This window comes from Cladosporium halotolerans (assembly GCF_011745625.1).
Source record: "Cladosporium halotolerans strain TM138-S3 chromosome Unknown Sca32, whole genome shotgun sequence".
NCBI classification, from domain to species: domain Eukaryota; kingdom Fungi; phylum Ascomycota; class Dothideomycetes; order Cladosporiales; family Cladosporiaceae; genus Cladosporium; species Cladosporium halotolerans.
The window spans coordinates 157,275-170,565 of NW_027191483.1; the positions used below are offsets into that span (position 1 = coordinate 157,275).

Below are 13,291 nucleotides of genomic sequence, written 5' to 3' on the forward strand. Positions count from 1 at the left end.
TTTCACTTGAATGTTGAATTTTGAATGTTTAGGATGTATCTGGTATATATTCAATTCACGTCATCATGCTCGCAGTCCGTTGAAGCCGTTGTCCCCCATTTTGTTAAAACGCCGCTGCCACAAGCAAGTCAAAAGAAGTAATTTAGTACAGCACTCTGGTCATGATCCTGCTGCCCAGGTCCTCGAGGCTCTGGTACAGGCCCCTAATGTCGTTGGCATTGACGTCCGAGATATCGGCCATCAGGTACGCAACGTCGCCGCGAGAGTCGGTCATCTGCTTGTCAACGTTGTGGTCGCCAAGGATCTCGTTGACCTTGCGAAGCACACCAGGAACGTTTTTGTGGATGTAGACGACACGGACGTGGTTGGGCTCTTCGAGGGTGAGCGAACGGAGGGAGACCTCGGGCATGTTGACGGCGCCGACAGTCGTACCGAAGTTCACGTAGTTAACGAGAGCTTCCGCAACTTCCACGCCAATCGCGCTCTGCGCCTCCTCGGTCGAGCCACCAATGTGAGGGGTGAGCAGGACGTTCTTAAGCTTGCGAAGCTCCTCGGTGAAGTCGTTCAGCTCCGCGTTGAAGTTGGGGCCGTTTCCGCCGGGCTCGTTGGGGTAGACATCCAGAGCAGCGCCGGCGAGCTTGCCGGACTGGGAGGCCTTGATGAGAGCAGGGATGTCGACAACACTGCCGCGCGAGGCGTTCAGGAGGTAGGCGCCCTTGCGCATCTGCTCGAACTCCTTGGTGGAGATCATGCCCTTGGTGTCCTCAATCTCGGGAACGTGGAGGGTCACGAAGTCGGCCTGGCGGAGCAGGTCCTCAAGCTTGGGGACCTGAGTGGCAGTTCCAAGGCCCATGAGATTGATCACGTCGTAGTAAATGACCTTCATGCCCATTGCCTCGGCCAGAACGGAAAGCTGGCTACCAACGTGTCCATAGCCGATGATTCCGAGGGTCTTGCCGCGCACTTCCCAGCAGCCCGCAGAGACCTTCGCCCATGTGCCATTGTGCAGCTCCATGCTCCTGTCACCAAGCTGCCTCGCCAGGCAGATAATCTCGCCGATCATCAACTCGGCCACTGAGCGAGAGTTCGAGAAGGGAGAGTTGAAAACGGCGATACCGCTCTCAGCCGCATACTGAAGGTCGACCTGGTTGGTACCAATGCAGAAGCAGCCGATGACGATGAGGTTCTTTGCGTGCTTGAGCACGTTCGCCGTGAGCTTGGTCTTGGAGCGGATACCAATGACGTGAACGTCCTTGATCTTCTCGATCAATTGGTCCTCGGGTAGCGAGCTCTTAAGTGCCTCGACCTGGTACTTCTGTCCTTTGAGGATGGTCTGGCCAGTCTCGTTCACGTTCTCCAAGAGGAGCACCTTGATGTCCTGGGTGTTGAAAGGTTTGAGCTGCTTAGCCGACGGTTTGCGAAGGGCACCGAGGCTGTTCGCAGGGCTGTGGAAGGTCGCGGTCGGGCTGGTCGACACCTCGTTGCCGCCGAAAGAGTTGGAGACTTCTCCAATGTCCTGGGCGGCATGGCCGCCACGCACGGGGATGTTCAAAGCTTCAGAGGGCATGGTCGCTGTTGTGTATTGCGAATGGAGAAAATCAGAAGGGAAGAATTCAGGGAGAGAGCTTTGGTACCATTTATACAGCAGGAACGTACGAGTACCAAACCCAGTCACCTCAGACAGTCATGAATAGCCTAGAAAAAAGCCGCCCACTGGCTCCGATTACGCCATACGACAGCCCACCAAAACGCGGCTTGACCCTCCGTGCCCTCTTCACAGGGATCTGGCTCGTGCGGCACCGGAGGCTGATGGCATGGTGAGACATCACTCTTTGCCTTCCGTCCCGCCATCCTTCCGCCATGCACCAACAACATACTACATTATTGCAAGGTTCTTGAGATGCCATGCTTTGTCATAGATGTGCCTCTTGGACTGTGCTCTATTGTCGATAGTGCAGGAATTCGTCTGGGCGTCATGTGACTCACTCGTGGGTTGGTAGGGTTAGGGTTGGAGTTATGATCTGATCTCCGACTCAGGTCTTGTTACTTCAACGACGACTCGGTCTTGCTATCAACACATCTGACACGATGAGAATGTCATCTGAAGAGAAAATGGCGGTTCGCGGTGGGGATCGCATAGAGGGGTGAAGAGTCAACCTAGGTAAAGGAAACGATTTTGGCGGGGGGGAGAGAGCCACGCATACATGAAGGGCAAAGAGGGATAATATCAAGAGAGTTTCAAATTGTAGCTTTGGTTTGACGGAAAAGATAATAGATATGCTCACGTGCTTTACCTGAATGCAACATTTATAGTGCGACGAACAGAAGACACGATTTTCCGCGGATCCTTTTCAAAGCAGCCATCATCTTGGTAGTATGTTGCTATCTACCTGTATCCAATGATATGAACCCAAGCTTTCCAATCATTTCTCAATGACCTATGTGAAATGTTACATCGTCTCGATTTCCAAACCCAGTCAAGACTGCCAACGATTGAAGTGGCACATCGAAATGTCAAGCAGGATGCGACACCAAACATTCTATCAATTCTACTATAGCACAGGCTTCATGCTCGACAAGACACCCCTCTGACCATATGTACACACTGTCGCCTCAGACGCTTCACGCAAACATCATGACTCTCACACCTTACTCGCTCTCGGCACAACGAACAAAGCTTCGCCCTTCGCGCATACCACAACCTCCCCACTGTCATCCTCTCCGCCTCCCACATTCTGCCTCACCTCGGCTTCGATGAAGTCCTTCCTGCCCTCCCTCTTCACATACCACGCCACGATTTGCACAGCCGCACTGGTCCTCACCGGCTTCAGAAACTTAATGTTGAGATAGGCGGTGAAGCTCCCCAACCCAGTAGCAGGCAGCTCACCGTCGACCAGGCCCTTCCCTACCGCCATTAAATGGTCTCGCTCATGATTGACACTTTGCAAGATGCCCATGGCTTCATCGATCAGGCTGGCGACAATGCCGCCGTGGAGGATGCCGGGGTGTCCATCGAGATCCGTCCCGAGCGTGACAAAGGTCGAGACCAAGTCGATGTATTTAGCATCTGGCTCCGGGCGAGTGTAAGTGCTGACGCACGAGCGGACAGTTGAAGGCGTTTTGAGGGTTGTTGCGAAAAGCGAGTCTTCGTTCGTGGCCTTGGGGAGGCGAGAGCCGGGGACCCGGATGATCAGATTTGGCCTGGAGACCAAAGACGCGGTCCATGGTATGCGGAGGAATGGGTCCCTGGTATCTGATGGCGGCATGTCTCTCTTAGGCTTCCGAAATGTGGTGGTTCAGACGGAATGTCGTCGTTGAGGGGATTGTCGAGCAGATAGTAAGGTCACGCGAATGCGAGATTCTGGCTCCTTGGAGAGACGTCAAAGCTATGTGTAAGGAAATTTCCACATTGAAGAAGCAGTAGCAACGGCCAAGACGGAATGCTCACTGCTGGACAAACGTGCGCGATGCGGTGAGCATTGGCCGTGGTTTAGATGGTCGTGCCATCTCGGAGAGCGTGGCCATTGAGCCTCGGCTTGCGAATCTGGACCCATGATTCTCTAAGGTACTATGTCCCGCGCACCGACATCCATTATCAACGGCATATACAACAACCGACCGCGTATGCAAGCAAAAGTCAAAAAACAGATCTCCTAGGAGGAGCGTACATAGATTTACAATTTACCTCTTGCTCTTAGTCTTTGCGCCAGCGGCGCCCTCCTTCTTGCCTTTCTTCTTTTTGTTCCCGTTCTCCGCGGTCAACAGCTTGTTTGACGTTCCCAATGCATGGCCACCGTGGCCCCCGTTGGCCTCCTTCTTCTCTTCAACGGCTTCCGGCTTGTCCTTCTCGTCGAACTTGGGTGTCAGAGCTTGTACTGCCTTGCTCTTTGTAGCCTTGGGGTCCAAGCCCTTCCTGCGCATCTGCTTGTGCAGGTTGCGCTCTATTAATTGGGCATCCTCCTCATCGTCGAACCCACCGAACACATCCTCTTCCTTATCCTCATCTTCAACCTCCTCAACAATCTCCTCGGGTGCGACGAACTCGTCATCGGGATCGTTTGTGCGGCTGTGCTCCTTGGCTTCCTTGCTACCCTGCGCCCTAACGGCGTGTTCAGGAGTCGGGCCAGTTTTCTTGAGCTTGGCCACGTAGAAACCGTCGACGTTGTATGCGTGAGGGTAGTAGCGCCTAGTCATTTTCAGGCTAGGGTGGAACCGCTTGGAGCCGAACCTGATGAAACCCTCTTTTCCAAAGGCGAGGCCAGTCTCAACCAGCTTGACATTGGGACGCTTGTTGAGCACATACTGTACGACCTGCTCGTTCTCCTCTACCGTTACGGAACAAGTGGAGTAGACGATGTAGCCACCAGTCTTGCTAGCGTGGTCTACAGAGTCGATAGCGGCGAGGAGAAGCTGCTTCTGGAGGTGAGGCAGACGCAAGAAGTCGGCCTCGGTCTTGTTGGTCTTGACACTGGCATCCTTGGCAATGACACCAGTTCCACTGCAAGGCGCATCGAGCAAGACACGGTCGAAGCCTCCCATGACCTTCGGAAATTCGAGAGCAGAGTAATTGCAAACGATGGTGTTCTTGACACCAAGACGGTGAATGTTACCAATCAGACCCTTAGAACGCTCTTTGCTGGCATCGTTTGCAAAGACGACGCCGGTGTTGCGCATTACGGCCGCCAGGTAGGTCGATTTGCCGCCGGGAGCAGAGGCCATATCGAGAGCACGCTCGTTTTCCTGGGGTGCGAGCGCCATGACGGGAAGGAAAGAAGACGCAGCTTGCAGAATGTAGTGACCGGCGAGATATTCGGGAGTGGCACCAAGAGGAACCTGAGACTCGAAGACCTGAAGACCGACTTTGCTCCATTTACCGACCGGTTCCAGAGTAACGCCACGGTTGATCAGGGCGTGCGCCAGATCTCTTCTCGATGTCCTCAGTGTGTTGGTACGCAGAACGACAGGGCGAGGAGTCTCGTTGGCGTCAAAGAAAGCCAAAGCTTCTTGGGGCGGGAAGAGCGAGAACAGCTTCTCTGCCAAAAAGGCGGAGTAGCCATAGTATGCGCAGATGTCCTTGAGAAGAGCAGTGGTGTAGTCTGCTCTGCTTCTTGAAGGGTCGTGCAGCTCCTTGAAGTTTGTCAGAACGCGGACAGTCTCTGTGATCCTGGTCCTCAAGAGCTGCATATCCGGAGGCAACAGGCTGGCCTTGGGCTTTCCATCCTCATCGTCGGAATCCTCCAGATCAGCAATGTTCGTCTGCATTGCATTTTCCGCAATCTCGGCCTCATTCGCACGCTCTTCCTCTTCCCTCTCCTGGTCAAGCTTCTGCGACAGACCAGCAATGTTGGCCGCATTCAGGACCTCCTCAGCGTCCGATTCGTCTTCTGACCACATGCCGCGCTGAATATCGTCATCTGAGTGCATCACGTCGTCGTCTTCCGGATCAGAAGGCGCATTGGCGAAGTCGTCTGCATCCGAGTCGTCGCCATCCATGAAGTCATCCAGGTTTCCGGTTTGCACACCGTCGTCGGACTCGTCCAGATCCTCGTCGTCGTCGTCGAGCGGCATAGCCGCCTTCTTCGGCTTCGCAGCAGGCACAGTCTTTGCGGGCTTTTGTTGTGTTTTGAAATCGCCCTTGGTGCTCTTCTTTCCAGCAGAGTTCGCAGCATTCTTGGGACCTCCCTTCGCATCACCGGCGAACTTCTGCTTCTTGATCGCTCCGTTCGCAGAGGCGCCGTTCTTGCGCTTCTTTGCAGATGCGGAATCGTTCAGCGAGGACGGCAGCTCTGGCACGCCCTGCTTCTGCATGCGTCGCGAAGGACCTTTCGAAGGACCCATATTTGCGATTAATTGCGACAGATGTATATTTCCCGTTGCAGAGAGAACAGGTCTTTGTGAGCTGTGGCCCTGGCCAGAAAAGTCCGAGCCGACCTGGAATTTTTGGCTCGGCTCTGGCGCGAGAGCGGCGGCATTCCGCTCCAGATTCCCTCCGCTCCAGAACTTCGACGGGCTCACTATCACATGCTTTGCGGCGACATACTCAAGGCTATTACAGACTGATCTTTATTGGAAACAGCGCGATCACTGGACAGCATCAGGGGAACGATCAAAATGCCGATCGCGATTGGCCTTGAGGGCTCCGCCAACAAATTGGGCGTGGGCGTCATTCTCCATCCCACCTCGACCCCGCCATCACCACATGACAGCGCTCACTCGGACGAAGATTCGCCTCAATCGCGCAAAAAAGCATACTCGCCACCAGCTCAGATCCTGTCAAACCTAAGACATACTTTCGTATCACCTCCAGGAACTGGCTTCCTCCCGAAAGACACCGCCGCTCACCACCGACGATGGGTTGTGCGATTGGTGAAGCAGGCGATGAAGCAGGCTAAGGTCAAGCTGGAAGATGTGGACTGTATTTGCTACACCAAAGGACCGGGAATGGGCGCTCCTCTGAACGCTGTGGCTGTGGCAGCAAGAACCTTGAGTCAGCTTTGGAACAAGCCCCTGGTGGGAGTGAATCACTGCGTCGGACACATTGAGATGGGACGGGCAATTACCGGCGCAGAGAACCCGGTGGTTCTGTATGTCAGCGGAGGCAACACGCAAGTCATCGCATACTCTGCCCAGCGTTACAGGATATTCGGAGAGGCTCTGGATATCGCAGTCGGAAATTGTCTTGACCGATTCGCACGCGTGCTTAACATAAGCAATGATCCGGCACCTGGATACAATATCGAACAGATGGCAAAGAAGGGAAAGCATTTGATCGAGCTCCCGTACACCGTCAAAGGCATGGACGTCTCTTTTTCCGGTATCCTCGCCTCCGTGGAGGAGCTGGCTCGCAAATTGGAGAAGAGCAAGTCATCAGATGCTCCGTGGCTGGACGCTGAATCGGGTGAGCCGATAACTCGTGAAGACCTTTGCTTTACATTACAAGAAAACGTATTCGCCATGCTCGTCGAGATCACCGAGCGCGCTATGGCACACGTTGGCGCGAACCAGGTTCTGATCGTCGGCGGCGTGGGCTGTAATGAGCGCCTTCAAGACATGATGGGCTTGATGGCAAGTGAACGCGGTGGTAGTGTCTACGCAACAGACGAGCGGTTTTGCATCGACAACGGAATCATGATTGCTCAAGCTGGCCTGTTGGCGTGGCGAATGGGCTTCAAAACAACTCTGGAGGAGAGTACGACGACGCAAAGATTCAGGACTGATGAGCCATTGATCAACTGGCGAGACTGAAACTTGACTTTTGGAAGTCGTGCACGATTATGATACCCTCAATGCTCTTCATGCTTATCACAATGAAAAGATCCCACGTACGACCAACCGAACGTAGTGGTTGTATTTGGGCGCTCGTATGCTGGTATTTGCGACGCTATTCTAAGCCCCACCCACCTTGTCATTGAGAAGCCAACGTAATCGATTACTCCGCCAATATTGTAAGCCACTATCAGCGGCTATATTCCCATATTAAGCCCAGTTGTCATCGAGAGACCCATTCGATATTGAAGGCAGGAAATGTGCGCAGCTACAAGTGGCTACATGCCCATCGTGAGCCTACCTGTCATTGAGAGAGACACACACGCATTTGATTACGCAGCGGAAAATGGCACTTTGAAGAAGTTTCGGCGCTATCTCTGCTCCCATACACTGCTACTAGCGGCTATATTCCTACCGTAAGCACGTACATCAAAGAGAGACCCATTTTTGACCTCCGCTCCTATACGCTACTACCAGCGGCTGAATTCCCATCGTAAGTATATCCATCATTGAGAGACCTGTTCAACATTAAAAGCAGAAAAGTGGCAGTTTCAAGAAGTTTTGGCATCATCTCCGTTCCCATGCGCTGCTACCAGCGACACCAGCGCTTCAAAGAGCCAGGCTTCTGGTGAGAGCAACCGGGCATTACGGGCAGTGAAGAATCTTGAAATCTCCGTGCTCCTTCTTGTTGATGCCGAGCATCCTGTTAATTTTCCTGTTGATTCTCCTATTCACGCCTACGATCATGCGGAACTGTGGGAAAGTCAGCACAATGCGCGACTTGATCGACGAGCTGCCACTTACGGAGAGATAGAAATCCCAATCGCGGCCAACGGGGTCGGTCACTCTCTTCTGATCGCGGACCGACCAATTCCAGCTCCAATATGTGTCGAGGCCTATAGTCTTGATAGCCTTGTGAACTTCCTTCTCGGTCCGGTTCCAGTTATTGCCCCATATCTTGTAGATAGAGTAGGCCTTTTCGACGGTAGTCTCGCAGTAGGCACTGGGTGTTCCGTCCACGGGGAGATCTTCGGGTGACCTAGGGTCGGGAAAAATAGGGTAGGTCTCGTCAGTGGGAAGCGGCTGGTCCAGCTTGTAAGGGTGGATGACCATCTCGTTGTTGGTTCTGTCCCAGACTTGACCGGTCTTCGACGAGTAAAAGTAATTCTCGACCCTATTGCCATTCGCGTCCCAGAAGAATCCCTTTTCATCTTGCCACCAATCCGTGCTTTCATTATAGCCTCTCCTCGGTTGCCCGTAATAGGAAACCGGATTTGCGTCTTTCTTATAGTGAGGACAGATGATACGAACTTTTTCCTTTTTTGTTATCACCCATGTTTTGCACTCCTGAGCCGGCCAGTGTGCCGCGCGGCTTGGTTCGACGAGCTCATTTGCTCCCACGGGCTCATTTGCTTCCACGAGCTCATTTGCCTCCACGAGCTCATCTGCTTCCTTGGCGATAGGAGTGGCGAAGGTCGAGGTTGCCATTAGGGCCAATAGGCCGACGAGAATGTTGTGCGGATGCATGTCTATGTCGAATGTATTCGTGAACAGTGTAGATCGAGGATGGACATTCTGTGGTAGAGAACAAGACAGGTGAGGGCGAAAGCTATATAGCGATTCACTTGTCGATGAAAATGCTGTTCACAACCTAAGTGCATTTGCTATGTATCAAGGTTGGTTACGCTTGATGGCCAATAAGCTCGCACGGAATGCAACAACGCTGGTAGTTGCGCATGGGCATGGAGATGCAATAGACTTTTTCCGTGACCATTGTGATGTTACTCAGCATGGGAGCGCAGTTGGAGAACGTGTCAACCAGAGCGTGTCAACCAGAGCGTGTAATAATGAAAGAGCGCAACGATCAGAGCCAGGCGCCAATGTGCTAGAAGGCTGCTCGAAAGTAGTCCGCGACTCCTTGGTAGTATGTTCGACGATCGTCTGTCAATCAAAGCATTTTCTTTTTTTGGCGTGTATAAGCCCAGCGACAGCGAAGCTCTCATCCGTTCTTCTTCTGCGTAAGCCATCTGCACCAGCACGACAACGGTGGATGATATTCCGGGAGTCGAGAGCTAGATGCATGACATGTCATCGCGGACACGGACACAGCCGTAGGTAAGCCAACAAAGCAAGTCATCGGATTTGTTGCTGAGTAAGCAGCCGGCGGTGACATCGCAAGCCTCACTTTTCGATGTTGATGGGTGCCAAGACTGTAATGCGCAGAGCAATGAAAGCATTGTGCCCTATGAGTTAAAAAAAGAGCCAATTGCCAATGCATTTCATTCGCGCCTTGAGTCCTTGGCCTTCTCTCCACTCTCCCATCTTTGCTGCTTGCAGAGCCTTCTCGCGCTCTTCGTCTGTCATGCCTGAGTCGAACCGGTCCGTGACCAGGTCCATGTCTTGCAACTTGACAAATCTTGTCTTCTTGATAAGCTTCCAGACAACGAACATGAGAACCATGACGGGTATCTCCACGTAGAAGCTCACGAAGTCCACGGGCTTGAACTTTGGCGAGAAGCATGACCATCCTTGCACCAACACCAGAACGCAATTCAGAACGACCGATAAGATAGGTCCATAAGGATAAGTCCAATTCTTGAAAGGTAGCAAGTGTTCGAGGTTCTGCGCCTTGATAGCAGAGCGAAAGCGCAGTGATGCGAACCCAATGGAGATCCAAGATAGCTGATTCGACACGCCGACAATGTTCTGCAGCCATGTCCATAGTTGACCAGCGCCGATGTAAGTTGCACCAAAGCAAAGACCACTGATGGACGCTGTGGAAAGCACTGCGACCCAGGGTACCTGGTTTCGATTCAGGGTCGCAAAGAACTTGGGCGCATGGCCGTTGACGCCTAGTGAATATAGCAACCTCGAGCCAGCAAATAGGGCGTGATTGCCGGCAGAGATCACACTCGTCATGACGACTGCGTTGATGAAAGAACCGGCGACCTTGCTTCCGGCCATCATGAAGACAATCGTGAATGGCGAGGTGTGACTGTCCTTTTCCGAGAGGCCGTAATAGGTGTACGGGACATTGAGGCCGATGATGAGGATTGACAGGATGTAGAAGATCAAAATGCGCCAGAAGACGTTGCGAACGACGCGCGGGAGTGCCTGCGATGGGTTTTTCGTCTCTCCGGCCGTAATCGCGATAGACTCTGTGCCACCGTATGCGAAAGAGGCGGTGACGAAGACCGAAGCAAATCCACCGATGCCCCCCACGAAAGGTGCATCGCCGATGTACCAGTTCTTCCCTCCAATATACTGGCTATCAGTGTTACCGCCACAGTTGACTGCTATGCCAAGGATGATGAAGATCTGAGGTTCTTGTCAGCTGCCGCGTGAGATCGTTCTCGCGTCTGATCAAATGCGTACCACGATCGTCACTACTTTGAGGAACGACAGCCAATACTCTATTTCACCGTACAGTTTGACTGTGACGATGTTGAGTCCAAGCAAGACGAAAAGGAAAATGAGACTCAATGCCCAGCCTGGGAAGTTGTCGGTCCAGTATTGTAAGAGCAGTTGCAGTGCCACAAGGTCCGCCGCTGTCGAGACTGCATCGTTGAACCAATAATTCCAAGTCAAGGCGAATCCGAACGCGTCATCTACGAAACGTCTGTAGATAGTCAATCATTGATAATTCCAGCCATTGTGCGCGCCTCAACTCACCCGGCAAAAGTACAGAAAGAGCCCGCCACGGGGATAAAGGCGGCCATCTCTCCAAGAGAGAGCATGGTAATGAAAACGATCGCTCCGACGATAGCGTATGATATTAACATCGAAGCTGGTCCTCCTTTTGCGAGCGAGTTTCCCGTGCCCAAGAACAGACCGGTGCCAATGGTTCCTATTAAAAGAATGGTTTAGTCGAGACATTTCCGATTAGACATACCACCAGTACTCACCACCTATGGCTATCATCTGGACTTGTCGAGCACTCAACTTTCTTGCCAGAGTTTCTCCAGGTTGGAGCTCGGCCGGTGAGACTCCTCTCGTACCGATTTCAGCGACCTCCTTCTCGCCATTCTCTGTATCCACCCAACCATTGTCGGCCGCCGCACCATGAGGAGCATTTTGAAAGGAAGTCATTGTGACGCTGTACCACCAAAGTACACGAAACCTCCACTGAGCTGTTGTTGCAAACCGATGTGAGCTCACGCGATCAGCTATCAATCCATGGGTAAAGTCGATTTGCAACAGCGCTCTGGAATGACAAGCGTACCTACCATCCTCCCCGAGCGCGGCCAAGGCCAGAAGCTTATTTTAACATACATCGAAGCGAGCCACATCTTTGCTTGGATTTGCTTGGTGTTGCAAATCGGGGTGGCATTCGGGGAATTTTTTGATAGTCGCTATGCCCGATCTGGCCGAAGTCGATGGCGTGCTTGAAGCCATTCGAAAAACTTATGTAACACGCGTGATTTGCTGAGCAATTGTCGAGGCCCGATCATATAGCATTACGACGCTGATGAGGATCTCGCTGGTTTAGTCTTTGAGCACTCAGGTCAGTGCGAGGGTAAGATCACGAAAGGTTTAGCGGCTGAACACGCATAAGACAATATATACATTTAAAACACCACCCTAGCACATACGACCACAGGTCAGTGAAAACTGGGCATCCCGTCCGCTCTGCCATACATAAGCACTGAACCGGGCGACTAGTACTAGAGTGGGTGACCATCTGGGAATCCCGCCTGTTGTATGTTTTTGTTGCCTTCCGACTCTTTCTTTTTTTGGCACGTCTGATGGCAGCGGGGTAACACGGCTCTCGACATCTGGCAGAATGATCATTGATGCGACGTGCGACGCTGCCCTACTGTGGCTTCCGGACGCATGTGCGGAGGCGGAGGAAGATACGCCGAAAGGCGGGACACCAGCGTGTATTATAGCACAATGCAGATATGATTGGCGGAACATCCACAGGACGTGTGAGTTAGAGCACAACACTATAGCGGACGAATGGGTGTAGATCGTCGGGTCTCGCTCGATAAATACACTGCGACTCTCGCATGTTGACGCGAGCAAGCTCAAATAAAGACCTTGGCTCAAAATGAAGTTCATAAACACGTTCTTTTCTATTGTCACAACGCTTCTGACGGTGCAAGCGGTTGCGTTGCCGTCTCGCTCTCATAACAAACCAGAGAAGCCGGCATACTTTGTCCTTGCTGGCGATTCCACGACGGCAGGGTCGAGCGCCAACGGTGGAGGATGGGGCGATGGCTTCTTGAACACCACTCTCCGCAAACCGGCAAGCGGTAAGAACTTCGGGCACAATGGTGCTACGACAGTATCCTTCCGAGCTGGTGGCGACTGGGCGGCGGTGTTAGAGGACGTGAAAAGCCACACTCATTCCAACAAAGTCTTCGTCACCATCCAGGTGAGTACACCAATCTAAGAAACGCGCTGTCATGGATGCTAACGCTATCTAGTTCGGACACAACGACCAGAAGGAAAAGGCCAACATCACTCTGTCTGAGTACTCCGCCAACCTTGCACAGTTTGTGAAGGAAGTGCGCGCCGCCAAAGCCGAACCGATCCTGGTGACGCCTCTGACAAGACGACAATTCACCGGCACGCCACCAAGGGTCAGGGAGAATCTGGCCAACGAGACAAAGGCCACGCTTGCAGTGGCAAAGTCATCGAAATCTCGTTTCATCGATCTCAACGAAGCTAGCACTGAGTATGTCAACGAGATCGGACCTGAGGCGAGCTATGTGTACAACCTCGCTCCTGACGACTACACTCATTTGAACGATTGGGGCAAGGTGGTTTTTGGAAGGATGGTCAGTGACCTGATGGTTGAGAAGTACAAAGACATTGCGGCTTGGACGAAGCCGAATGCCACTTTGAGCGAGCAGATTGAGAATGGAATTCCAGCTTGAAAAAGGGCGACACTCGATTGCAGTCGAAACGGCGACAAGAATTCGATACACTGAGATAGGATTTAAGGTCTCGTAGACCAAGATCAGTTTCGTACAAAGCTCGATACTAGACATTAATCTATCCGAAAGTGATGACAAAAGAG

The 13,291-nt window shown here is 52.6% G+C and overlaps 7 protein-coding genes across 7 annotated transcripts; 2 read left to right on the top strand and 5 right to left on the bottom strand.

The window, feature by feature from the left end:
* Window positions 1-142: 142 nt before the first annotated feature.
* WHR41_07499 (uncharacterized protein) lies at window positions 143-1,567 on the bottom strand (the record flags this gene model as incomplete). The annotated part of the gene is made up of 1 exon (XM_069376103.1): window positions 143-1,567. One exon carries the CDS (start codon window positions 1,565-1,567, stop codon window positions 143-145), a length of 1,425 nt encoding a protein of 474 aa, XP_069226860.1.
* Window positions 1,568-2,642: 1,075 nt separating this feature from the next.
* WHR41_07500 (uncharacterized protein) lies at window positions 2,643-3,266 on the bottom strand (the record flags this gene model as incomplete). Its single annotated transcript, XM_069376104.1, has 1 exon — window positions 2,643-3,266. One exon carries the CDS (start codon window positions 3,264-3,266, stop codon window positions 2,643-2,645), a length of 624 nt encoding a protein of 207 aa, XP_069226803.1.
* A 415-nt stretch (window positions 3,267-3,681) lies between these two features.
* On the bottom strand, window positions 3,682-5,838 carry WHR41_07501 (uncharacterized protein; the record flags this gene model as incomplete). The annotated part of the gene is made up of 1 exon (XM_069376105.1): window positions 3,682-5,838. One exon carries the CDS (start codon window positions 5,836-5,838, stop codon window positions 3,682-3,684), a length of 2,157 nt encoding a protein of 718 aa, XP_069226804.1.
* Window positions 5,839-6,111: 273 nt separating this feature from the next.
* Window positions 6,112-7,245, top strand: KAE1 (tRNA N6-adenosine threonylcarbamoyltransferase; the record flags this gene model as incomplete). Its single annotated transcript, XM_069376106.1, has 1 exon — window positions 6,112-7,245. One exon carries the CDS (start codon window positions 6,112-6,114, stop codon window positions 7,243-7,245), a length of 1,134 nt encoding a protein of 377 aa, XP_069226801.1.
* Window positions 7,246-7,629: 384 nt separating this feature from the next.
* Window positions 7,630-8,793, bottom strand: WHR41_07503 (uncharacterized protein; the record flags this gene model as incomplete). Its single annotated transcript, XM_069376107.1, has 2 exons — window positions 7,630-8,019; window positions 8,071-8,793. 2 exons carry the CDS (start codon window positions 8,791-8,793, stop codon window positions 7,912-7,914), a joined length of 831 nt encoding a protein of 276 aa, XP_069226802.1. The 3' UTR covers window positions 7,630-7,911.
* Window positions 8,794-9,516: 723 nt separating this feature from the next.
* On the bottom strand, window positions 9,517-11,405 carry WHR41_07504 (uncharacterized protein; the record flags this gene model as incomplete). Its single annotated transcript, XM_069376108.1, has 4 exons — window positions 11,172-11,405; window positions 10,939-11,113; window positions 10,642-10,885; window positions 9,517-10,584 (listed from the first exon to the last, which is right to left on the bottom strand). Exons 1-4 carry the CDS (start codon window positions 11,353-11,355, stop codon window positions 9,517-9,519), a joined length of 1,671 nt encoding a protein of 556 aa, XP_069226799.1. The 5' UTR covers window positions 11,356-11,405.
* An 884-nt stretch (window positions 11,406-12,289) lies between these two features.
* WHR41_07505 (uncharacterized protein) lies at window positions 12,290-13,265 on the top strand. Its single transcript, XM_069376109.1, has 2 exons — window positions 12,290-12,643; window positions 12,696-13,265. Exons 1-2 carry the CDS (start codon window positions 12,317-12,319, stop codon window positions 13,146-13,148), a joined length of 780 nt encoding a protein of 259 aa, XP_069226800.1. The 5' UTR covers window positions 12,290-12,316; the 3' UTR covers window positions 13,149-13,265.
* The last annotated feature ends 26 nt before the right edge of the window (window positions 13,266-13,291 follow it).